Below are 22282 nucleotides of genomic sequence, written 5' to 3' on the forward strand. Positions count from 1 at the left end.
TCGTGACTTTGCTGGACTTTTTGGGAGAATTGGAATCATAGGATCTGCTTGGCAAGGCGCTTCCGAGTTGTGCGCTTCCGAGTTGTACGCTTCCGGATTGTTGGGAAACCAGCAGGCTGTGGCATCCACATTCGTCGGGAAAGAACCGCAAGAAAAAAACCGCAGATGCTTCGACGTAGCGTATTGTGTATTGCATGATCGTTCGCCAAGCTAGTGCTTCTGTACGACAATCACATCGCTTCACATTACTTCAGACCCAGTGTTCTCCGTACTTCTGCCATTGCGAAGTTCCTCGGAAAGTTACCCTTTCGGGGACCCTCCGACCCTACAAGGCTGTCCTGCATGGAGGCACGAATTATGGCAATCTCGTACTTGTCTCTGGAAGGTGAAATAGAGGGTAGAACCTTCACGGTGACATGTTGCAATTTGCTGATAGTCTCACTCGAAGACCATCATTCCAAGTGGTCCAATGGTCTATTGGAAGAGACACAACCTTTAGCCTGGCGGTTTTTGCCCGAACGAAACCCCTATATCCGGTGTACATCCGCATTCGTCACACTGTGCCGAATCGTGCGTAAAGGATTCCTTCGATGTCAATAGTGTACAGACGGTCATTCGAAGAGGAGTGGAGCATGGTTAGTTAGAAGGCCACGTAAGTATGAAAAAGCGAGTTCGCAAGGCTAGATCCTATTCTGCTCCACCACCTCCACCACCTCCACCACCTCTCCAGATGGCGACTGCGGCGATAGCACAGCTCTACAGTGTCCAGTAGTCAGTAGAGCCGATCAAGATGGATTCATTCGAATAGCCGCGTCACCATCACAGCAACGAAGTCACCATCACAGGAACGGGGTCCTCAAAGTGGACGTGCTAATGCAATCCGTGGCTTCGTCGACTGCTCCATGTCCAACTCACGAGGAGATCTTCCGGGTTCAACAACAAGCCAGGTGGTCTCATTCAACATCTAGGATGTGTCGAGAAGTCCAGCATGGGTTCTATAAAGGGCTTGAGCGAAGATCCCAAAGACAAGAAACAACAGCGCCGAACAGACCCGCAAAACAACTTCAATTCCGAACAGACCAGTCGTACCGAAAACGCCTTCGATCACAGGTATGTACCTGCCCACATCCACGTGATCTCTCAACTAATCCTTCTCAGCCCTCAGCCAAATGGCATCCAAGCTCACGCTCCTCGCCACCGCGACTCTCGCTCTGCTGACCGGCGCCCAAGCAAGCGGCTCTGTCGTCCAAGGATACCGCGGCACCCTCTGCAATGGCGAGCTAGAATGGCAGGTGGTGGGAGCCTCCGGGCAGTGCATCAATCTGGGTATGCGGACTGAAGAGGCTGTGTCGATCTTAGCGGCGGCGTCTTCGGGTCATCGCATCGGTCTGTACTCGGATGACGACTGTGCTTCTCCTTCGAATGTGTTTGAGATTCCGCCGGATGAGACGGGGTGTTACAATGGCGAGACGGCTGTTCGATCTGTCTATTTTTCGTCGGTGTGATTTCCGATTGTTGGGGCTGACGTTTTCTGGAGGCTATCTGCCTGCGAAAAGGGGTAGGGGATGAGCGGGGCCAGAAAACGTAGACATAGTCTTGAACCGAACATAGTACTACGGTATTATAGATTATAGAGAACTTTACAATTTTCTTTTCGAAAAAGATCTCTTCGATAGATTAGGAAAACACATCCGCATCATCAAGAGTACACGAAGCGAACAGTTTTGATGATCCAGCCCTATACCACAACGAGGCTGCGTCTATGAGCAAACGCTATTGACCCCTACTATCGCTTTCCAAGATTTCTTTAGCGTCTGTACCCCATCAATCTTTGTCCATAGTCGCTTGTAAGAAACAATCCACAGCCGTTGAGACCATCTCACCGACGACATTCCGTCATCTATCTACTCAAATCTGGGCCGTCCTCGTACGGCCCATGCATCTCCTCTAGAACCTCCTGAATCTTCGAGGGGATCTGATGCCGTGGTATCATTCCTGATTCTGCGAAGCCGTCGACGTTCAGGATACACCATGCTGTGACATTGTGTATTACGGCGTAGTTCAGCTGTTGGTATGGAAAGCGGTCGGCGATCTCGTTTGTAGACTCTCGCATTTGGTTGTACCACTTCTCCTTCTTCTTTCGTCTTTTGCGTGCCTCTGCGCTCTCGACCCCTTCGTCTTGCAGGCGAGGTCCGCTGATGTCATCCGCAGTGCTCTCAGTGGTACCGTCTCCGTTGACGAGGAGTTTGGTCACTCCTTCAGAAATCCCCTCGCGGAATTGCGGATGAGATTCCACAAACCCTGCCACGTTCAAGACGCACCACGCCCACAACATGAGCGTGGCTTGGGGATGCCGAAAGTCCAGATCGGCCTGCATCACCCGAGATGCAATCTCATCAACAGGCTCCGTGACATGGTTCACAACAGGAAGTCTCGTCTTCTTCTTCTTTCCCTTAGGAGGTGCTGAGTCCCGTTCAGCCTTCTTTGAACATCGACTCTCCATCACAGCGCCTTCGGTCACTTCCTCCAGGCGCACACCACCTTCCCCATCCTCATCTTCATCCTCATCCTCGTCGCTTTTTGGCCCTTCGATCTTCATCACTGCCGCTTTGACTTGCACGTGAGAAGCCAGGGCGTGTTTTTCATTTTGTTTCAATAGGACGAATCCAGTGATGTTATTTTGGCCCTACTCGATGACACCGGAATGGTCTAAGGGGTCGATGCCGTCCATGACAGCATTCTTTGCAACGGTATCCGAAATCTGTAGAGGCATGGCGATGGCTTCAGTGTGGTCGTCGTGCAGGATAGCAGAAGCTTCTGAGAGCCAGCCTGATAAAATGTATATTAATAGCTTATCTATTTCCGTGGATGTCGCAATTAGAGACAACAACGTAGCCGCGCGACGAGAAAAAGTTCGGGAATGTGGGAAGGTCGCAGAAAGCTTTAGCATCTTCTTCCTATCGTTCCTTTCACAGCTCCTGCAACTAATTTGCCGTACGGTCAGATAGTCTGCGGTGCTTGCTCTTTGCTGCACAGTGCATCCCTCAGTATGTTCTAGACAGCATCTGCGCCTTGGAAGTTTCAGAAGGCCGTAGGAAGCGTCAAATCAGCATAATGACGATGGGAGGCTGAAATGTAGATGGCTCTTCATGTCCCTGCCTTCGACGACATCAAGCGTGTGGGGTACGAGATGCGTTCTAACGCTCGTGTGAAGGCCGAGAGACCCAACCTTCCGCTTGCGAAATAAATCGCAGTTTACCTTGACGTCTTGATGTCCTTCGATCGCTCCCAGGCCCTAGAGGAAGCTGCTTCAGGGTTGGGATCGGAGTATGTACTGGAAGCACCTCATACCCAATCGCTCCATTCCTACACTGCTCAAATTCAGTTCAACTACAAAAACCAGCTTGGCAAATTCAAAAGCACCCACACCGCCCCCCATTCCTTGATCTTCTCTCGCCCGCCCATCAAACAATCCGCTTCGTCTTCCCCGTCTCAACCTCATACACCCACCCACTAATTGTCTTCCCAATCAACGCCGCATTGCCATTCAACCACGCTACATCATCCTTAACAGCCTGCTCCAGGTCCGGGAAAGGCTGGAAATCAAAAGTAGACTGCAAAACGCCTACTCCAGCGTTCTGCGCTACGACAGACAGAGCATCGGTGTTAGTGAAGGTGAGCATGCCGCAGCCGGTCTATAACATGTTCAAGTTAGTCTGATAGATTGAGCGGCATTGAGCTTGTGGTGGATACTGACGTGTTTGACCAGAACGATCTCCTTCGTGCCCAGCAAATGCTGCGAGATTAAGATGCTTCGTAAGGCGTCTCTGGCGTTGCCGCCGGCGTTGCGGATGACGTGGGCATCGCCGAGGGTGATGCCAAAGGCCGAGGCTGGGTCGATTCGAGCGTCCATGCATGTCACTAGAGAGAAGATTAGATGTCGTCATGAAGTAGGAGAAGAACAGTCGTACCGACGAGGTATTTCTTCGCTGGAGGCAGCGCCAGATGGCCCTTGTCGAATGACGACGCATACTCAGCGTTCTTCTCGACGAGGTTCTTCTGAATCTCTGTGGGATCTGTAGCCAAGTCTGTGGAGTACGGAACGCTTGCTGCACCGGTGGCCATTTTGACTGATGTTCTTTGATGTTGGCTGAGAGATGATGTTTCTCTTTCTCCTCAGAAGGGAGGACAGAGCTTCTTGAAGCTTTTCCAATGCTAGAGCTCTGGCGTATCTCGTCCAGCGGTACGTCGCTATTGACTTTCCTTTCCAAGTGGGGTTGGTGTCACGCAATTTGGAGCTAGGACGAGATGACACACCTGCAGATGTTCCAGAGCTTCGCCATCTCAGGTCTTGAAGTCGTGAGCGAGGTCGTTGCGTGAATGCAAATGGCTGAGTCTGCAGTCCTTCGTTGATCACAAAGCACGCAAGTCGGATGATATCGCGGTAACGAACCCTGGTCCTGTCCGGCAACATCCCCCAATGAGTTGCGCACCGGCTGATGTCCATGGCTTGGTATCGAAGTGCTGCTCGCTGGATTTGCCTAGAACATCGTCCGGTCGCTCACCATGCCATGAATTGGTCGCTGAGTCGAATTTCTCTCCGGAGTTGGGATAGCACAGCAGCGGGATGTCAGTCTGCGCTCCCATGCCTTGCAGTGTCTCAGTAACACCAGCCAGTGGCACACAATTCACCCCTATAGCGACAACTTGCGCCCTGTGGTCATCGACAACCACAAAGGCCTCTTTCCATGAGGTTCCGTCAGCGAGATGTCCAGCATCCCTTGTCGTGAAGCTCAACCAGGCAATAGCGTCTGGGAACTCCTCTTGTAGAAGACTGAGCAGTGCCTTGATCTCGTCCAAGCTCGGAATCGTCTCAAGTGCAAGCAGATCTACTTCCGCCTCGACCAAAGCCTGAATTCTCGGTCGATGAAAGTCCTTGAACTCCTCCTGCGTCCGGACATAGTCTCCACGGTACTCAGAGCCGTCGTGCAGATACGCACCATAGGGACCCACACTCCCAGCAACGAGCAGGGTGCTCGCAGTGCTGACCCCTCGATCGTATGCTTCTCTCCGAGCGTTCTGTGCAACTTCCACGCTGCGTCTGATCAGCGCTTTCGCTTCATCCTCGCTGATTCGAAAGTGATCTGTCAGCCCTTGCGTGGCCGTTTGATAAGATGCTGTGATAGCCACATCCGCTCCGGCGAGATAGTAATCCAGATGAACATTCTCTATACTCTTCGGCTCGTCTTGAAGAATTTTCCCCGACCACAGGGGATGGTTCAGGTCGTGGCCGCGGACTTCTAGTTCAGTGGCCAGGGCGCCATCGATGACGAGTGGGCCTTGAGATGTGAGGAGATTGTCGAAATCAGTTTTGGAGAGCATCTTGAGGTGAGGTTGAGATGTGGTGTGGACCTTGATGGTTGTTGACTAAGTTTGTTTTGGGTTGGGAAAGGAACGGGAAGGAAACAAACTACGGAGGACTATATGTAGCTAGCGTTAGCTACGGTAAGCGACTGCTATAGTCATTGCATCTATGGATACGCTTCGACGAGACGCAACCTCCTTTTGGACAAATTTGCATGAAGACAACACTGACCGAAAACGCAGACTACGGCCTTCTTACCGTCATATCTTCGAAGCTCGCTCCAGACGCCACCGCGAATCTAACACTCCAACGACTTGAAGCGTCTCGAGAGATGGGTCTGTCTGAGGCGGAGTTGCTCCTATCCTGGGCGTATTACAGAATCAAAGGCATAATAGTGACAGCTATGTCACGTCGACCGCCGAGCGCGCAGCTAAGTTGACGAACTTGCTGCTAGAAGGACCATCTGTCGTTCCAGAAAGCGTTCTTGGGGGCATTGAGAGGGCTGCTGAGGTAGACGGGTACATTGGAAAGATATTGCATACTCATCCCCATATGAATGGAAGGCCCTCCACTTAGAGATTGGGATAGGTCTGCAGTCAAGACACGTTCGACCACGATATCAACAAATACGTGCGAGCAAAGACTGACACAAGTCTGGCTCAGCTACAAACGGCCTTGGCAATCACATGATATGAGATAGGCTTTCATCAAGTGCAATTTCGATCAGCTACTTTGCAGGTTCGCTCACTAGGATAACGTACGGTATTTGGGGTTTGGCATCGATGAGAGCGACTTTTATCGCCGATTGCTTTTCGTCGAGGAGATGGACAGCGTAGCTGAGGGCATTTTCTAGCTTGTTGGTGATGAAGTCGTGAAAACCGATGGAAGTTGTTGAGTTTGGGGTGATGGTGTAGTAAGGTAGCGAGCTGGAGATCCGGGACTGGGGGGGTTGGGAGGTCTATTAAGGGTTGCGTTTTGGGCATGATGGTTGATTTTGTGTGTAGAGGACATTGACAGTTGTGTTGTCGGTCTCTATATATTTGGAGAGGCGAGGCAGAAGAAATAGGGAGGGCCCTAATTTCCAAGTTTGCGGTATGTTGTTGCATAGTGCTCTCTCCGTTCCGCGTCAGGCTGAGCCCGGGCTGCGCAAGGACTGTAAAGCTAGCACGGGAAGACAAAGGCAGCTTCAGACGTCTTCTTTCGACAACAGACACAAATCGCTGCGATTTAATTGTTTGCAGCATTGCGTTCGTAAGCCTCCCAGTGCATGAGATAACATCTAAACACAATATGCGGCGTTACTTTCAAAGACCTCAGTAGCATGGAGAAAAAGCAAACAACTCAAGCAACATTCCCCTAAAAACTTATGAGTTGGAAATCCGTCTCGTTCTATTTCATACTTTGCTGTTGTATATACGAGAAATCTCAAAGCTGGGAGCTACACACAAGGTCGTCTCCCTGCCACACGCATCCATCCAGCCATTCATCCAGCCCAGCGATACCTTTACGAGCAAAGGACAAACCCGCTCCTCGTCGGAGCCCCAGTGTGGGTCATAGCTCCACAGTACGTGAACTGGTTCGGCCCCGTCGTGGCGTACACCACACGATCCGCGCCAGCAGCATCGCCGGTGGTGAAGACCTGGTTCTCGGGCTCCAGGGGAAACTCGTAGAGCGTCAGGCCCGAGCACGCCGGGAAGCTGAGCTGCTCCTTGTTGTTGAACACGTGCGGGTAGTTGCTGCCGCCGCCGGAGCGGACGACGGTGCGTTTCATGGTGTGGTCGGCGCCGGCGCCGTAGGATTGCTGGACGGCGAGTTGGGAGTAGGAGGTACCTTGAGGGGTTTCGGTTAGCTCTTGTTGGAGACGGAAGCGAGATGGCAATGTTGGCCTTGTGGAGGGGCTTACTGCCGCAAGTGGTGGCGCTCTGGCGCTTCTCGAGGGAGACGATGTCCCCTGCTGGGACCGGGCTGGCCGAGACAAGGCCGATAAGGGCGATTGGGAGGAGGGTTGTGAACATCATCTTGGGATGGATGCGGCTGGTACTGGTAAGAGCAGGTAAACGAGTGAAAGCGAATGGATGACTCTTGGATTGAACGCGCCCGAAAGAGACGTTCAAATACCTTTGCCTGCGGAAGACATTACACTACTGCTGAGGCACTATTGTCGCCGGTGCTTCGAACGCTAACACCAGTTGCCGGATGATCGCTCGATGTCTTGCACCAGAATAGCAGGAGCAGAAGGGTGTTGCATTACACTCTGTACCGTGCATGCCACCGTCACATGTCCATTAGATGTCTTGAACATGATATAGTAAGACGCCTCGCGCTTGTTGTGCTCCGCGGAACGCTACGTGTTGTTCTTTGGATCAATGGTCCGCACACGTGGGTGGCCCACAGTAGTCCATTACTCAGGGGATACTGAACGAGGAAGGAGATACTGTATGAGGAAGGCGTTCAATCATCATGGTGGATTCGTATAGACGTAGGTTTTCACAACCAGAGTCCGTGGAGAAGAATGAATAGTTCCAACTTAGTCGATCTTAGCACTAGCAAGCTTCCCTCGTAGGCCTACTTGCTCAGTTATTATATGCATTAGGAGGCCGTTGTCGAAAGGGTGCTGCTCTCAATTTGCTGCACAAGTCAAGGCGTGAAAGGTGTCGCTTCTGCATTCTCTTTTCACAACCACGAAAGAAGAAGTTGAACAGAGTCGACAATTAACGGAACTATCGTTGATGTTTCTACGCTGTCGCGAAGTGCGGTCGACAAGCTTTACGCGGTCGACTCGATTCGCCACATTCGTCGTGGAACCTGCAAGGCGTCCAACTCCTCTCTCGTACTCGACACCAGTAGCAAACAACATCTCCCGCCATCACTCCGGAGAAACGTCCGAGAATCGAGACGAGCAGGACAAGTCTCTTCTACACAAGCAGAAATCACAAACCTTTCCAATCATACCACGGCAACATGGCCCAACGCCCCCCGCTCACGTTCGAAAATTTCAACAGCAGGCGACACGTGCTGGAAAAGCTGTTCGACGGCAGTGTGACTCCCGCTGTCGCTGCAGAGCAGCTAGCAAATGCAACTGTGGCAGACAGAGAGAGCCTGGACGAGGGCCTCGAAATCACGTGGGCGTGCGTGCTCGTCGCTGCGCGTGAGAACCCCGAGATGCAGGAGAAACTAGTGGAGCTGCTGCAGGCGATAGTCACGCTGCCTGCACCAGAGGGCGAGAAGGGGGGTGTGTGGCAAGAAATGCCCGGGCTGGGGATGGAGTTCAACCATGAGTGGAATGGTGAGTCATTGGATAGATCCGTTCTCCTTGGAAAGAGTCTCATCTTGCTAACTGCAACTAGCTCTGGAACTCGCTCCAGATGGCAAAGAACGGCAAGATGGCATTGACGCTTTCGTCCACGTCAACCAGTTCGCCGCCAAGCTCTTCGAAGTCGACAGTCGTCACTTTGACTACTCCATGTTCGCACTGTGGACTATGAGAGACGCACTGGAACGCACAGTGTCTCAGAGAAACCAGGACACCGAACCTCTCGATGCGTTCCTTCCCGCCGCCGCGGCGTGGATTCATCTGGCTGGCAAGTCATTGAAACAATGCGAAGATGACTTCCCACCGGATAGAGGAGCCCAGCCGGGCAAGGGAGGTCCGTTGTGGGAGGGGAAGCATGGATTTTGCCCTGAGCGATGGAGGCTTTGGCAGAAGAGGTTCGACGAGTTGGCGGCCGACGCTCAGCTCGAGCAGAGTCTGAGAGAGGCTGCTCGTAGGGCGGGTGAGCAGATGAGGAAGCTGGCTTAGATATTTGCCGGGTCCACAAGAGGGAACACGGAACGATTCAGGGCTGGTCAAAAGGACTTGAGCCCGTAGGCTTGCATCAGCTGTTCGTGAATGGGTAAATAATTCAGAATATCAAGTCATTGATTTGCCGTTCAAGTTCAGAAGATCTAACAGCCCTCATACAGGAGCCAACTCGCCCTCCGGTTTCAGTCGCTGCGAAACCCCTCGACATGACCTTCGCCAGACATCGCTCAACCTCTGCCTATCCGATGCCAGTATCGTATTCGACAAGTATCGGCGAGGGTGCCATTGTCATGCAGAGACATTCCCATTCCATCCGAAATCCCCTCCAAAAGACTTTCGAATCTCCTCCTTATCAACAACCTCAGACTCAAGGCTTTCACTCAAGTTGCCAATGCCCTCTATGCGATGGAGGCTGACAAGTTTGTTGATCAGGCTGCGTGTCCCGAAGTGGAAATACAGCGAAATCTCGGAATACCGAGTCGGCTTCGGGCCCGGATCGTTTCTCGGCGAGCCGAAGTCCATATGCTTCGCAGTCGCCCGGTTATCAATATTCGAAGGCAAGAGGCCGAGTTGCTTGTTTTCGCTCGTTGCCCATGGTATGTTTGATAGGGTGTCCGCGGATACTCAGCCATGACGATGAGGCGTGGTTCTGGAGAGTAGGTTGACGTCAAACCCGTCGCAGTGGCGGCGGTGGATATGGCCATGGCGATGAGATATAAGGAGAGATGAGGATCCAAGAGGAAGCAGAGCAGAGAAAGTTCATAACAGAGAAGACAGAAAACAGCACTCACCTCCCACCGCCAACCCGCAAGAATGAACTCCAAAATCGACGTCCACCACCACATCTACGCCCCCTTCTACACCGAAGGTCAGCCCCCCTGCGCTCTCCTCTCCATCCCAAAACCCCACACACTTTCTAACACCCCCGTCCCCAGCCCTCAACGCCACCGGCGGCGACCCCTCCGGCTGGTACATCCCGCCCTGGACGCTCTCCCTCGACCGCGCCCTGTGCGCCCGCATCGGCGTCCAAACCGCCATCCTGTCCCCGACCGCGCCCTTCCCGGACAACTTCAAGACCGCGGCGGAGCAGGCGTCGTTCGCGAGGAGGTTGAACGAGTATAGTGCCAGGATCCGCGATGAGGATCCGGAGCACTATGGGTTTTTTGCCGCGGTGCCGAGTCCGAGGTTTGGGGAGGAGTGTTTGGGGGAGATTGGGTTTGCTCTTGGAGAGTTTGTTTGAGTTGGGTTGGGAGGGGAGGGGTGAAGGGGTTTGCTGATGATGGGGTGGGTGTAGATGTGTTGAAGGCGGATGGGGTGGTTTTGCTGAGTCGATATGATCCGGATTTGATGTATCTGGGTCACAAGGACTTCGTTCCAGTGTGGGAGGAGTTGAATCGGAGAGAAGGTACGTCGAATGGCTCGAACCACAAGCTGCCAGCAACTCACATTCTCGCTTCTCCCAGCCGTCGTCTTCGTCCATCCAACGCACGGCACCGATACCCGCCTCGTAAACCCCTCCCTTCCCCAACCCATGTGGGACTACCCGCATGAAACCGGCCGCACAGCAATCGACCTCATCACCTCGAACACCCTCCGGCACCACGCCTCATCCTGCAAAATCATCCTCTCCCACGCCGGCGGCACGCTCCCCATGCTACTCGGCCGCGCAGCAGGCATGCAGCGCTTCACCGACTTCGGCGGCGCCCACAAGAAAACGCGCGAGGAGATCTACGAAGAAGCCGGGTGGTTCTACTACGACACGGCGCTTTCGTCGGATCCGGGACAGTTGGCGGCGCTGCAGGCGGTGGCGGGGAGGGATCATATTTTGTTTGGGAGCGATTTTCCGAATTGTCCGGAGGAGGCGATTGTGTTTTTTACGCAGCAGTTGGAGGGGAGTGCGGTGTTGAGTGAGGAGCATAGGGAGGGGATTGATGGAGGGGCCGGAAGGAAGTTGTTTCCGAGGTTGGCGAAGTCATGAGCGGGCTGTCAGCTGGGATGGGCGTTATGGGTGATTGTGTAGAGATAGAACGTATTGAGTAGGTCTAATGTTCATGTTGCAATTCTGCGTTGTTGCTGTGTGACTTGCCATGGCCATCAATCTCTCGTGCCAGAAAGCTCGGCTGTGAGTGCTGCTGTGTGAGAATAGGGAGGCCGATTCTTGTGAACAAATGTCATTGAAGCAACCGTTTCCATGTGATGATACGGTATACGAAGGAGCCGGGAGGGCTGTGGAAGAACGAAATGATGATGCTGTCTTCGGAGAATGGAGGCCAACGGTTTGCAGAAGCCGTGCGAGATTGTCCTGCATCTCCCCCATCCATGCTCCGGCGCCGCGGGAGAGACGTGCATATAGGGAGTAGACAGCATCTTCCAAGTGGTCTTCTTCTCAGACATACATACTGCATTCCATTTGTTCTTGTATACATTCATTCATTGATTGATTAACCAAATTGAAGGGGAGAGGTTGATTGGGATAGAGCAAGGATTCCAATGGCGGCCGCGACGGCAGCACAGCCACACGAGGCGCAGGCATGACGGCAGGCTACAGCAACAACATTGAACACCTGAGCTGCAGCAGTGAATCGAGATAAACAAGAGAAACCGCCCTGCTCCACCACTGGGACACACAATGTCGCTCTTCAACTTCTCCACGCCGCTCGACATCGACATCGTCCTCGACAGCACCGACGACCGCCCCACCGTCGACGTCAAGCTCGACAAGAACCGCCGCGAGAAGTGTCCGCTCTATCTCGATGGAGAAACACTCAAGGGAGCTGTCACCATCCGCCCCAAAGATGGCAAGCGGCTGGAGCATACCGGTATCAAGGTGCAGTTCGTCGGCACCATTGAGATGTTCTTCGACCGCGGCACCCACCACGAATTCCTGTCCCTCCAAACCGAACTGGCTGCACCCGGCGAGCTCCAACATCCGGTGACACTACCCTTCACCTTCAAGAATGTGGAGAAGCAGTACGAGTCATACCATGGCATCAATGTCAAGCTACGATACTTCCTGCGGGTCACCGTCTCCCGCCGCATGGCCGACGTCGTGCGAGAAAAGGACATCTGGGTGTACTCATACCGCCAACCGCCAGAGAGCAACAGCGTCATCAAGATGGATGTCGGCATAGAAGACTGCCTCCACATTGAGTTTGAATACAGCAAGAGCAAGTACCACCTGAAGGACGTGATTGTGGGGAGGATATACTTCCTGCTGGTGCGGTTGAAGATCCGGCACATGGAGCTGAGCATCATACGGCGAGAAACGACCGGCGTCCCGCCCAACCAATACAACGAGTCGGAAACACTCGTCCGCTTCGAGATCATGGACGGCTCCCCCTCACGCGGCGAAACCATTCCCATCCGCCTCTTCCTCGGCGGCTTCGACCTGACGCCGACCTTCCGGGACGTCAACAAGAAATTCAGCACACGATACTACCTATCCCTCGTCCTGATCGACGAGGACGCGCGGAGATACTTCAAGCAGAGCGAGATAGTGCTCTTCCGCCAAGCACCAGAGAATTCCGCGCTGGCCATGCAGCAGGCCAAGGAAATCCAGGCCAGCTAGGAAAGCGCTAATGAGACACGAGGGCGTTTGGACGGCGTTAATCATCAGCAGCAACAGCAACAGCATCATTATATAGGACCGCGGGCACATAGCTACTATGGCGCGTATGATTCGAGCACACCACCACCGGCGGAACCTCCTCCGCCGCCTGCTGAACGGGGGGAGTGGGGTGCGTTGTTCCGCGAGGCGGCGAAGAAGGACCTTTTGCAGGAGCCGCCGAGTGGGAATAGGCATGCTGGGAGGGCCAAGGCGAATGGGGTTTCGGGGAGGGGTGCTGCTGTGAAGAAGGGTTCTTCGGCGGCGGCGTCGTCTTCGAGCAAGGCGCATCGGCGGTATGCTTCGGCTAGTATTTGATTTTTTTTGAATTGATCATATCTTACTTTCGTCTCCCTCGTCCGTTTTGATTCATGTCGTCGACGAGTGATATGCTGGCATGGCTCCGCCGGAGCGTGAATCCCACCTGAGGTCTGGCATGAATATTGACGAACCGAACTCACAAACGACCTGGACAACCAAGGAAACATCCTCAGGGATAAAAGGCCAGATAGTAACATGTGCGTTGGGGATAGGTTGGATATACCAGATCACCACCAAACATGTGAAGGGAACGGGTACGCCTTCGAAAGCCGGCTTATGAACGGATCAACGCATGTAGAATGCGAGGTATCCCCGTGTGGATTGTGATCACCAGGCTGCGGCATTTATGTGTAGCAAATGGGATGATGGAGAAGATTTGGGGATTGTAGTTGAATGCTGTGTACGAGAGCGGCTCTTGACCTCTTGCCCTCTTGATCTTCGGCCCCCGCTTTCGACGATGGAAAATCCGCCCATGGTTTGAGGGACCATCCCCGTGCGAACTGTAATGACCAAGCTGAGAGATGTTGGTATAGTAGATGGAACGATGGCGAATCTTTGGGGATGAACGTAGGAGCGACTCTTGACGCTTGACCTTCGGCCCCCGCATTTGAGAGTCGGCGGAAGCTGCCCCGCGTTCCGCGAAAGTCTTGGCGACGCCGATTATCTCGAAATTCTCCAGATTGACACAACGCTCGAACAACACGTCCCTGCCTCCGTCGCACCCCTACTCCTGGAGATAGCGTCGACAATATGGCATCTGCACTGAAGGATCTCCATGCGATCATCGACTCGCTGCCCGCCGAGGGGTCGGGTTGGGGCCCGCCTACTACAACAGAGACGATGCTCAACGGTGTGCCCTACGCTCCATTCTCAAAAGGCGACAAGCTAGGACGCGTGGCGGACTGGACATCTGAGGGCAAGGACAGAGAGCGCGGTGGTCGCCAGCAGTTCCAAAACCGCTACAGAGATCAGATCTATGGCGCTGGTCCCGGTGGTCTACAGACGGCTTTCAACATCGAGGGACAGAACGAGGAGAGCAGCTTCTCGCTCGTCGACCGCTCACAGACATCCACTCGAGGCCGTGGCTTCGGCGGTAGGGGCAATGCAGTCTTCCGCGGCCGTGGACAGCGAGGCGCGGCTCAGAATCAGCGAGGCGGACGTGGCACCTTCCAGCGCGTGGGTGGTGGCCGAGGCGGACAGCAGGGCTACGACTCTCGCGGTGGCCGTGGAGGCCGACGTGGTGGCAGATTTGGTTGGAAGGACTACGACAAGCCTCAGCGCAACCGCGAGGCATCTGTCCAGCCCAAGGACACCTGGCGCATGCTGGAAGAGATTGACTTCAATCGTCTGGCCAAGCTGAACCTCGACACTGGCGAGGGCGAGGACCTCGACGACTACGGCTTCCTCTACTACTACGACCGCTCGTACGACAAGCAGCCTGGTGCTCCCACCTCTGCCCGCAAACTGACCGTCCTCGATCGCGCCGCATACAACGTCACCACCTCCTCCGACCCTGTCATTCAAGAGCTTGCAGAGAGAGATGAAGCCAGCATCTTCGCAACGGACAACATCCTCTCCATGCTCATGTGCGCTCCTCGCAGTGTCTACAGCTGGGACATCGTCATTGTCAAGCAGGGTGGCAAGATCTTCATCGACAAGCGTGAGGGCAGCAGCTTGGATATGGTCACTGTGAACGAGAACGCCGCAGACGCTCCATTGGAGATCAGCGAGGGCAACAAGGACCAGATCAACAGCCCTGGCGCATTGAAGGAGGAGGCGACACACATCAACAATGTCTTCCCACTACAGGTTGTTCAGGAGTCCGACTCGAGCAGACGCGACATGAACAACGAGCACCCATTCTACAACGCAAACGAGGAGACCGATCCTCCAGCTTCCAAGGCATACAAGTACCGACGATTCGACCTGTCTCTTGAAGCAGACCAGGAGCCTCTTCACATCATCGTCCGGTCCGAGCTGGATGCTGTTGTGAAGAACAACATCAGCGGCGAAGACCAGTTCCTCATCATCAAGGCGCTGAACGAGTTCGACAACAAGGCACAGGGAGCTGGTGGTGCTCTCGACTGGCGGACGAAGCTGGCCAGCCAGCGTGGTGCTGTTGTGGCCACTGAGATGAAGAACAACAGCTGCAAGCTTGCGAGGTGGACCATGCAGAGTATCCTGGCCAAGGCTGACTTGATGAAGCTTGGGTGAGTTCAATCATCATCCACATTCACATTCACATACACATGCTAACATTGACCGCAGCTTCGTCTCTCGCGCGAACCCAAAGTCGACCAACGAGCACGTCATCCTCGGTGTCTTGGGCTACAAGCCACGCGAGTTCGCTACCCAGATGAACCTCAACCTCAACAACGGTTGGGCTATCGTGCGCACCTTTATTGATATGGTCATGAGGGAGGAGGGTGACGGCAAGTTCGTGCTCGTCAAGGACCCTAATAAGCCCACGATTCGCCTCTACCAGGTCCCACGCGATACATTCGAGGAGGAAGAGGGTGAGGAGATGAGCACCGTTCCGGAAGACGGTGGTGATGAATAGGGGTGTTATCCCCAGAAATGAGTCTCCTACCGTAGCATTGATAGCTGCAACGGGCAGTCAGAGAGAGCATCTCTGACGGGGATAGTTGTCACAATGCAATAGAATCGTTCATGAGCTTCAATCCCTTCTGACAAATCCTTAGCTATGTACTATAGTTTGCCAGGTCTAGCACTTCTTCTTTCGCCCGGATAGATGGAGATTAGGCCAGAATGTCAGTTCCGAAGGCCTTGTCACTCCGTACAGGTGAGACCTTGTCGTTCTTGGCAAGAAGTGAGGAGAAGTTCGCTCCTGCATCATTTTCTTTCTCCCATCCATCTTCTTCCTATTCTCTTCACCAAAAGAAACTGCATCTCTCTCCAAAGCTCACAATAACAAAGACTTATCAATTCCTTCTTCAGTGACATGGACGAACATTGAGAAATCTGGGCGGAAAGATTGTCCTGCTTCGGTACGTCTTCCCTTGAAGCATCGGACCGTGGTGCCGATTTTCTTTCTCACCCATGTCTGCTACACCTCCACCTTTTGTGCGGCGAGGTCCGGGAAAGAGGAATTGATGATTTTTTGAGGGAGTTCGTACCATATGTTCTTTCTTTCACTTTGATGTTGATTTTTTGTGTTGTGGGAGCGTGAGTGCTGATTTTAGTGGTGTTTGTTAGAGGTCTTGGGAGAACGAGGTCTGTGGCTAGAGGGGAAAGGTCGAAGTGGACGGCTTGGAGAAGGATTGAACGGGAAGTCTTGAGACTAAAGAAAACTTGATCTTTCTCGAAGCAAGATCAGCAAACATGTCCAGCATGGTCGAACCTCAATACCAACCAAGCGTCAATCGAAGCTGGGGCGAAAGAATCATCAACTCGGCGAGTGGACTGGCGAGGGATGTATTCAATGGCTCTGGTTATGGAATCGACGTACCGTACGGATTTGCTGGCAAAGCAAGTTCCCAAGCACTGCCAATGGCGACTACAGCGGCGAGAGAGGTCCCCAGGCGAAGGCAAGGCGGCGGAATTCTGGCTTGTGACTTCCGGCGTCTGAGAGAAGCAGAGGAGGAAGCGCAGAGAGAGATCGAGTTCAAGCGGTTTGCGGAGAGTGGAGTCGGAAGTTGGAAAGAAAGTGAAGGCGAGGGGATGTGTGGTGGTTACGCCGAGATGCAGGCGAGAGGGGAGGAGTACGAGAGGGAGGCGGCGAGCAAAGAAGAGCAGTCCGAGCAACCACAAGGTAAGCCAGCGTGGTTCGAGGCAAGATTGCCTTCAAACGTGACTCTGCGACCAGCAGTCATGGGCGGCTGGCAATCACCAGCAAGCTCATCCCAAACCACCCTCGAAACTGGAAAGACGACGGATCTCTGGAAAAACCTAGACGAAGTCGAAGACATCTGGACTCGCTCCCAATCCGCCGCCGTGGAACGCCTCCAACAAATCCAAAACCATCTCTCCGAGTCAACACGACGACAACCCAGAAAGCACATCCTCCGCCCCATCCAACCCCTCCCGGAAGACTTCGAATCGTTCCAATCCCTCCTCCAAACCATTCGAACATCCCAATTCTCACCAACGACCCAGGACGCCTCGAATCTGGAAATCACATACTTCCACTGCCCGCACATGGAATGCCATCGACGGCTTGAGCAGCTGAATTCGAACTTACCGGTGGATTTCCAGACTAGGGCGTGTGTGCATACGGGGTGTGGGTTTGTGAGTCGGAGTGTGGATGAGTGGGTGTTGCATTGTAGTGCCGCGGAGCATCATGTTGTTGAGGAGAGGGGAAAGCAGTTCTGTGGGAGGTGTATGACGGTGGAGGATAGTCATATTTGAGGGAGGTCTGACGTTGAGGTGGGAGGGTTGGGGGATCGTTTGCTGGGCTTGCATTTGTTCACTGGCGGAATCGACTCAGGGGCATTTCTTATATTGAACATGCTTCGAGCAGCTGAGGCCCTAAGCATCTTCAATTCGGCATGCCTCGTTTTGAAGAACCTCGCAACACCGTCTACAAGAATTCAAGAATGTCTCGTGGAGGGCAGTGGAAAAGGGCCTTTTGATCAACCAATGTTTCAGTCTATGAATTTGACTCCCAAACGAATGGCTATCTGGCACAAACTGGAGACGAACTGCTCAATCGACCCACTCACGTCCTCGAATAAGCCGGCAACTCCCCCTCCCCTCCAAGCCCCACAACCAACTCATCCTCATCCCTCTCCACCCTCTCATCCCGCTCACTCGGCCTCGCCCTCATCTTCCCCTTAACCCTCTCCAAAAGTTTCCCCAACACAACCCTCCTCTCCCCCTCCCCGTCCGCCTCGCCCCTCAACAACCCCTCAATATCCCCCCTCTCCCCCTCAAGTTTCCTCAACCTCTGCCCCTCCTCCTCCCACCAAAACAGCAAATCCACCACGCGCTTCTGCTGCCTAGCCGGAATCTCCGCGAGCTGGTGCGTGAATTTCGGGCCTATCTTACTCGTGTCGACGATATTCCCCTTGTCCTTGACGAGGACACCGATTTTTTGCAGCGTGTGGAAGACGTTCGCGGAGAGGTGTTTGTGCGAGATTATCAACGAGGCCCAGAGGGATTCTTTGTCGAGGCCTTAGGGGCCCGTGGGGAGGGAGTGTTGGTAGGTGAAGAAGGCGTCGCGTTGGGGGAGGGAGAGGTGCCCTGGGTCCGCAGGGGTGGCGGTTGGGTCGAAGGGGTTGAGGAGGAAGGATTTGGTGGTGGTTGTTGAGGGGGGGTGGTGGTTGGGAGCGTTGGGCATTTTTAAGGAGAGGGTTGGTTGGTGTTTCTGTGGAAAGCGTGAGGCAGGGATGGGTTGGGAGTCTGTTCTTGTTGTGATCGCTGTCTTCTCCTTTTCGACCTTTCCCTTGCAGACCGCATTGAGCCTTATATACACCCTTCCAATACTGTACAGCTCTCCCGTCCCGGAGAAACCTCCCCCTCCCACTACACCCTCCCCCTCAAGCATCAACTCACCCGTCCCCAAATCGCCACTGCACAACAAACCCCAAAACATCTCCCTCACATGCAAAGTACAATCTATTCTTGGCACCTCCACCACAAGCAAAACGGAAGATCCCCCCTCTCCGGCAAGAAGCACGGGTTAGAGTTCAGCACTTCGGCATGCGACAGCCTGAGGCTGCTGAATCCGTCGTAGTCAGCTGTGCGTGCGCGGCACATAGAATATGCACGTGGTGGCGCAGCCGTCAAGCTTTGGCAAGCTTTGGTGGGAGAGGTAGGTGGTAATGGATGACAAGGTCGAGGCCGAGGTTTGTCGTGGTGGTGGTGACGTTGATGTAATTGGGGTATTGGTGGTATTATTAGATGGGTCGGCTGTGTTGAGGGTATAGCGGAAGGGAATTTGACGGGAAATGAGAGTGGGAGGAAGTATTGCAACGATACATTGAGACTCTGTCGAATGGTTCTATGCGGACCAGCGTCTGTGGCGTTTGTATCTTGATTTCAGACGTCACTTCGTCTCTTCCAGGGAGCGTTTCTATCTAAGGCAAGTAGAGTACCTCTGTGCAAGCGCTCATTGTCCTATATCCTGTACAACAACCCAGCTCCAATTCCGAGTACAGGACGCTGCAAGTTTCCCTCCAGCCTTGCCATATCGTCAGCTTGCCCCTCAAGCACCATCTCCTAGACACAACCCATCTTCTTCCGCAGCTCAGCAATCAAATTCACACCGTTGCCATCCGTAAACCCCACAGCCCGAATCCTCGTGTTGAAGTTCGATGATCGAGCCTCAGTGAAATGTATCACAGCCTTCTCGCTCAACCGCTCCTTCGGATTTCTCATCGTCCTGACTTGGACTTCATTCTGCGGCTCATACTCGTCCAGAGCGAGATGCATGGGCTTCAGACCGACGTGCTCCTCCTTCAGTTGAGGAGACTTGTTCTCCAGACCTTGCCCTTGGTACGTGTAGATCGGGCATTCGGTCCAATGCCTATCGAAGACTTTGATAACGTGGAAGTAACGGCCTTTCTCAATGTACCAATGGCCGCTGTTGGTTTGGAAGACATACATGCTTCCCACCTGGGGGGCTTGTCGAGCGGCAACTGCGTCATTGTAATTCACAACGACCTCGCGGTGGAACATAATCGCGCCTGGCGTGACTTCGTCAATGTCGAAGCCACCACCAAGATATCTAGATTTATAGCGTCGACGTCGACCGGTACCACCATAGTGGGAACCACCACTGTGAGAATGATGGGAGGTTGATGGATGGCGAGTCTCGCCTCGCCACATGGTAGTTTGGCAGTTTCCAGATTGGAAACGAGCAAGTGGAGGGATTTGAGGGGCTGCGGAGGCGTTCGAAGGCGCTTTCTGTCAAGGCCGAGTGTCTACAACGGGGCGAAGTCTATGATCAAAGTTCGTCTGCTTTCCTTTGCATTCCTTCCACGCAACTCCATCACTCCTCTTGCCAAGGGTAGTAGCGGAGCTTGAAGTTTCCGCAGCGGCAGTGGATGGCTGTCTTGGAGTTGAGTTGCTGCTGCTGCTCTCTGTCCCTTCATTCTTCGATTTGCGTTTTGGGCTTCCAGTGTCGTTCTCTGCTCTCTTCATGAACTTTGGAACAGAAAGCCAAATGTCGTGGTTGCTTTCACATGTCGATGAGACGGATCGGTGGAGCCGTCGACCTTGGACGTACCTTTTCTAGCTTTGGACATCTTGGCTCCTGGATATCTCTGTTCGCTTTTGTGTTGTAGTCGGATGTAGCTCTTGGTGGTACTGTAGGTATTTGCGTTTGATCAGGATGTGCTCTGTGTCCATCGTCACCAGCAGTATATATTCGAGCATCTCGCATCAGAAACCGGTTGCAAACGTTCTTCGAGTCTCTGGGGTCCGTTGTCCTTGAGTAGAAGACAAGAAATCTCACCTGCTGTCGAGTAACAAAGCCCTACAGCTCGTTACAAGTCGATTCGAGAATGCTTTGTTGGCTAATTTCCAACGCACAACAAGGAAATCTTGTACTTTATTTTGGTGGCTGTCGTGCTTCTCTTTTTCTTTCTCCTTCTCTTCTACCACCGGTCCGAAAATTTTAGCAGCCTGAAACGCTCGCCTACTCAATTGATTCCAGACACGACTGACTCTGTACCTAAACTCGACACGGCTACCGCCAACACCATGACCGACTACAAGGACGTGGGCAAGGCTGCACTTGGGGTTCGTTAGCGAGCAATGTCGCAAAAGCAAGCAGCTGCTGCCGCACAAAGTCAGCTTGACCCGAGGATGGAAATCTCCCGAGGACGAAAAGACAGTAGAGGGTAGCTTGGATGCCCCGCTCATTGTCGAAAATAACGCCGCAATTAAGATTGGACAAAGCCTAGCAACAGATCTCAGCGATGTAGTCTTGCGTGTCCGAGCATTGGAGCTTGAGGAGGCCGACAATGACGACCATATCAGTAGCCTAGACGAGAAGATGTTCAGCCTACATATCGCCATGAGCCCCTTGGAAGCGCAAATTGGCAAGCTAAGCGGGCGGGCGGGTTTGAAGAGGATATCGCCCGTCTGGAAGCAGAACTGGCACCCATGACAGGCCGTTTGGAAGAACTCAAAGCCGAGCAGCAGTCTCTCCACGATGACAAGGCCGATATTCACGAGTGTCAACGTGAAGTTCTCATGGAGTTGTATGACACGATGCATCCAGTTCTTGTGAGCCATGGATTGATCCCAGAGCTTGACGAGCCCGTCGACGCTGATTGGCATGAGGCAGAAGACGATACTCAGACGCCAGCGGTGGAGCCGGCGGAACATTCGACCGATGCGTGCGGTCCCAAGGCGGCCTCGCCGAGCAGCGAAGAGACGGCGACTTCAGTGAAGTCAACGAGTGTCAAACTGCAGACGGATGCTGCATCAAATCCGACCACTAGTCCCAGTTCCCAATCGCAGGAGCCCATGAAGAGAGACTATCAGATCGCAAAGGCCATGTTCCGTGGAGCTGAGGAAGACTTTGAATTCAGATTCGAGAAGCTCCAGCACAATCGATACATCATCGAGCAGCAAAAGGCGGCAGCAGGCGAGGTCATTAGCGACAAGTCGTTGCTCCAACTCGACATGCAAGATATCACGGAGACTCGACGTCTAGCTAAAGCTCTTGCAGAAGCAGAGGAAAACCTCGCCAAAGCCAAAGAGGCCTGTCTGCTAGCAGGCGTTGACACCGCCGATTCTGAAATGGAGTCCGGTTTCCTGGATGGTGTTGACGATGGGTACAGTGTGAGCGAGGAAAAGGAAATGATCGCGAGCGTCACTCCAGCTGGTATGGAGCGGTGGCTGAAGCAGATCTCAGACAACTTGAAGATCGAGCAAGACGGCGAGGAACAATCGCGGGAGCATGGTGCTGATGCTGATGTCCGATCCGTCGAGATTGAGGACAGCGCAAGCATGGTTGCTCAGGGTGCTTCGAGGCGGAGAATCGACAAGTGGCGAGAAATGTACCAGACTCTGGCTGTGACTGAATGAAGGCGGTAGTATGCGTGCTCCCTCAGGCCTGGTGCAGCTCGGAAAAGGGGCAGATGGGCGGCTAGATGAGACTCAAGTTATCTGTACATATGCATGGAGATAGAGGGGGTAATGGAAACCGTTTAAGAATGCTGCACGACACATGGCTGACTGAAAAAGATTAGCAAATCTGATATATACAACCTCTGAT

At 53.4% G+C, this 22282-nt stretch overlaps 12 protein-coding genes across 12 annotated transcripts; 7 read left to right on the forward strand and 5 right to left on the reverse strand.

Annotated features, from left to right (window-relative positions):
- Positions 1-988: 988 nt before the first annotated feature.
- M409DRAFT_18573 (uncharacterized protein) lies at positions 989-1505 on the forward strand (the record flags this gene model as incomplete). The annotated part of the gene is made up of 2 exons (XM_033804561.1): positions 989-1110; positions 1166-1505. The coding sequence occupies 2 exons, from the start codon at positions 989-991 to the stop codon at positions 1503-1505; spliced, it is 462 nt and encodes a 153-aa protein (XP_033672345.1).
- Positions 1506-1900: 395 nt separating this feature from the next.
- Positions 1901-2599, reverse strand: M409DRAFT_50894 (uncharacterized protein; the record flags this gene model as incomplete). Its single annotated transcript, XM_033811662.1, has 1 exon — positions 1901-2599. One exon carries the CDS (start codon positions 2597-2599, stop codon positions 1901-1903), a length of 699 nt encoding a protein of 232 aa, XP_033672346.1.
- An 87-nt stretch (positions 2600-2686) lies between these two features.
- M409DRAFT_18575 (uncharacterized protein) lies at positions 2687-4125 on the reverse strand (the record flags this gene model as incomplete). The annotated part of the gene is made up of 4 exons (XM_033804562.1): positions 2687-2829; positions 3515-3695; positions 3758-3921; positions 3972-4125. 4 exons carry the CDS (start codon positions 4123-4125, stop codon positions 2687-2689), a joined length of 642 nt encoding a protein of 213 aa, XP_033672347.1.
- Positions 4126-4413: 288 nt separating this feature from the next.
- On the reverse strand, positions 4414-5382 carry M409DRAFT_18576 (uncharacterized protein; the record flags this gene model as incomplete). Its single annotated transcript, XM_033804563.1, has 1 exon — positions 4414-5382. The coding sequence occupies one exon, from the start codon at positions 5380-5382 to the stop codon at positions 4414-4416; it is 969 nt and encodes a 322-aa protein (XP_033672348.1).
- A 1487-nt stretch (positions 5383-6869) lies between these two features.
- Positions 6870-7383, reverse strand: M409DRAFT_50896 (uncharacterized protein; the record flags this gene model as incomplete). Its single annotated transcript, XM_033811663.1, has 2 exons — positions 6870-7195; positions 7269-7383. 2 exons carry the CDS (start codon positions 7381-7383, stop codon positions 6870-6872), a joined length of 441 nt encoding a protein of 146 aa, XP_033672349.1.
- Positions 7384-8326: 943 nt separating this feature from the next.
- M409DRAFT_18578 (uncharacterized protein) lies at positions 8327-9164 on the forward strand (the record flags this gene model as incomplete). The annotated part of the gene is made up of 2 exons (XM_033804564.1): positions 8327-8651; positions 8713-9164. 2 exons carry the CDS (start codon positions 8327-8329, stop codon positions 9162-9164), a joined length of 777 nt encoding a protein of 258 aa, XP_033672350.1.
- An 816-nt stretch (positions 9165-9980) lies between these two features.
- On the forward strand, positions 9981-11145 carry M409DRAFT_18579 (uncharacterized protein; the record flags this gene model as incomplete). The annotated part of the gene is made up of 4 exons (XM_033804565.1): positions 9981-10035; positions 10103-10401; positions 10473-10572; positions 10631-11145. 4 exons carry the CDS (start codon positions 9981-9983, stop codon positions 11143-11145), a joined length of 969 nt encoding a protein of 322 aa, XP_033672351.1.
- A 651-nt stretch (positions 11146-11796) lies between these two features.
- M409DRAFT_50899 (uncharacterized protein) lies at positions 11797-12735 on the forward strand (the record flags this gene model as incomplete). The annotated part of the gene is made up of 1 exon (XM_033811664.1): positions 11797-12735. The coding sequence occupies one exon, from the start codon at positions 11797-11799 to the stop codon at positions 12733-12735; it is 939 nt and encodes a 312-aa protein (XP_033672352.1).
- A 1107-nt stretch (positions 12736-13842) lies between these two features.
- Positions 13843-15652, forward strand: M409DRAFT_63725 (uncharacterized protein; the record flags this gene model as incomplete). The annotated part of the gene is made up of 2 exons (XM_033815730.1): positions 13843-15302; positions 15361-15652. 2 exons carry the CDS (start codon positions 13843-13845, stop codon positions 15650-15652), a joined length of 1752 nt encoding a protein of 583 aa, XP_033672353.1.
- A 782-nt stretch (positions 15653-16434) lies between these two features.
- Positions 16435-17460, forward strand: M409DRAFT_18582 (uncharacterized protein; the record flags this gene model as incomplete). The annotated part of the gene is made up of 1 exon (XM_033804566.1): positions 16435-17460. The coding sequence occupies one exon, from the start codon at positions 16435-16437 to the stop codon at positions 17458-17460; it is 1026 nt and encodes a 341-aa protein (XP_033672354.1).
- Positions 17461-19272: 1812 nt separating this feature from the next.
- Positions 19273-19881, reverse strand: M409DRAFT_50902 (uncharacterized protein; the record flags this gene model as incomplete). Its single annotated transcript, XM_033811665.1, has 1 exon — positions 19273-19881. One exon carries the CDS (start codon positions 19879-19881, stop codon positions 19273-19275), a length of 609 nt encoding a protein of 202 aa, XP_033672355.1.
- Positions 19882-20757: 876 nt separating this feature from the next.
- M409DRAFT_50903 (uncharacterized protein) lies at positions 20758-22092 on the forward strand (the record flags this gene model as incomplete). Its single annotated transcript, XM_033811666.1, has 2 exons — positions 20758-20796; positions 21040-22092. 2 exons carry the CDS (start codon positions 20758-20760, stop codon positions 22090-22092), a joined length of 1092 nt encoding a protein of 363 aa, XP_033672356.1.
- Positions 22093-22282: the final 190 nt, after the last annotated feature.

This window comes from Zasmidium cellare, assembly GCF_010093935.1.
Source record: "Zasmidium cellare ATCC 36951 unplaced genomic scaffold M409scaffold_5, whole genome shotgun sequence".
Taxonomy (NCBI): domain Eukaryota; kingdom Fungi; phylum Ascomycota; class Dothideomycetes; order Mycosphaerellales; family Mycosphaerellaceae; genus Zasmidium; species Zasmidium cellare.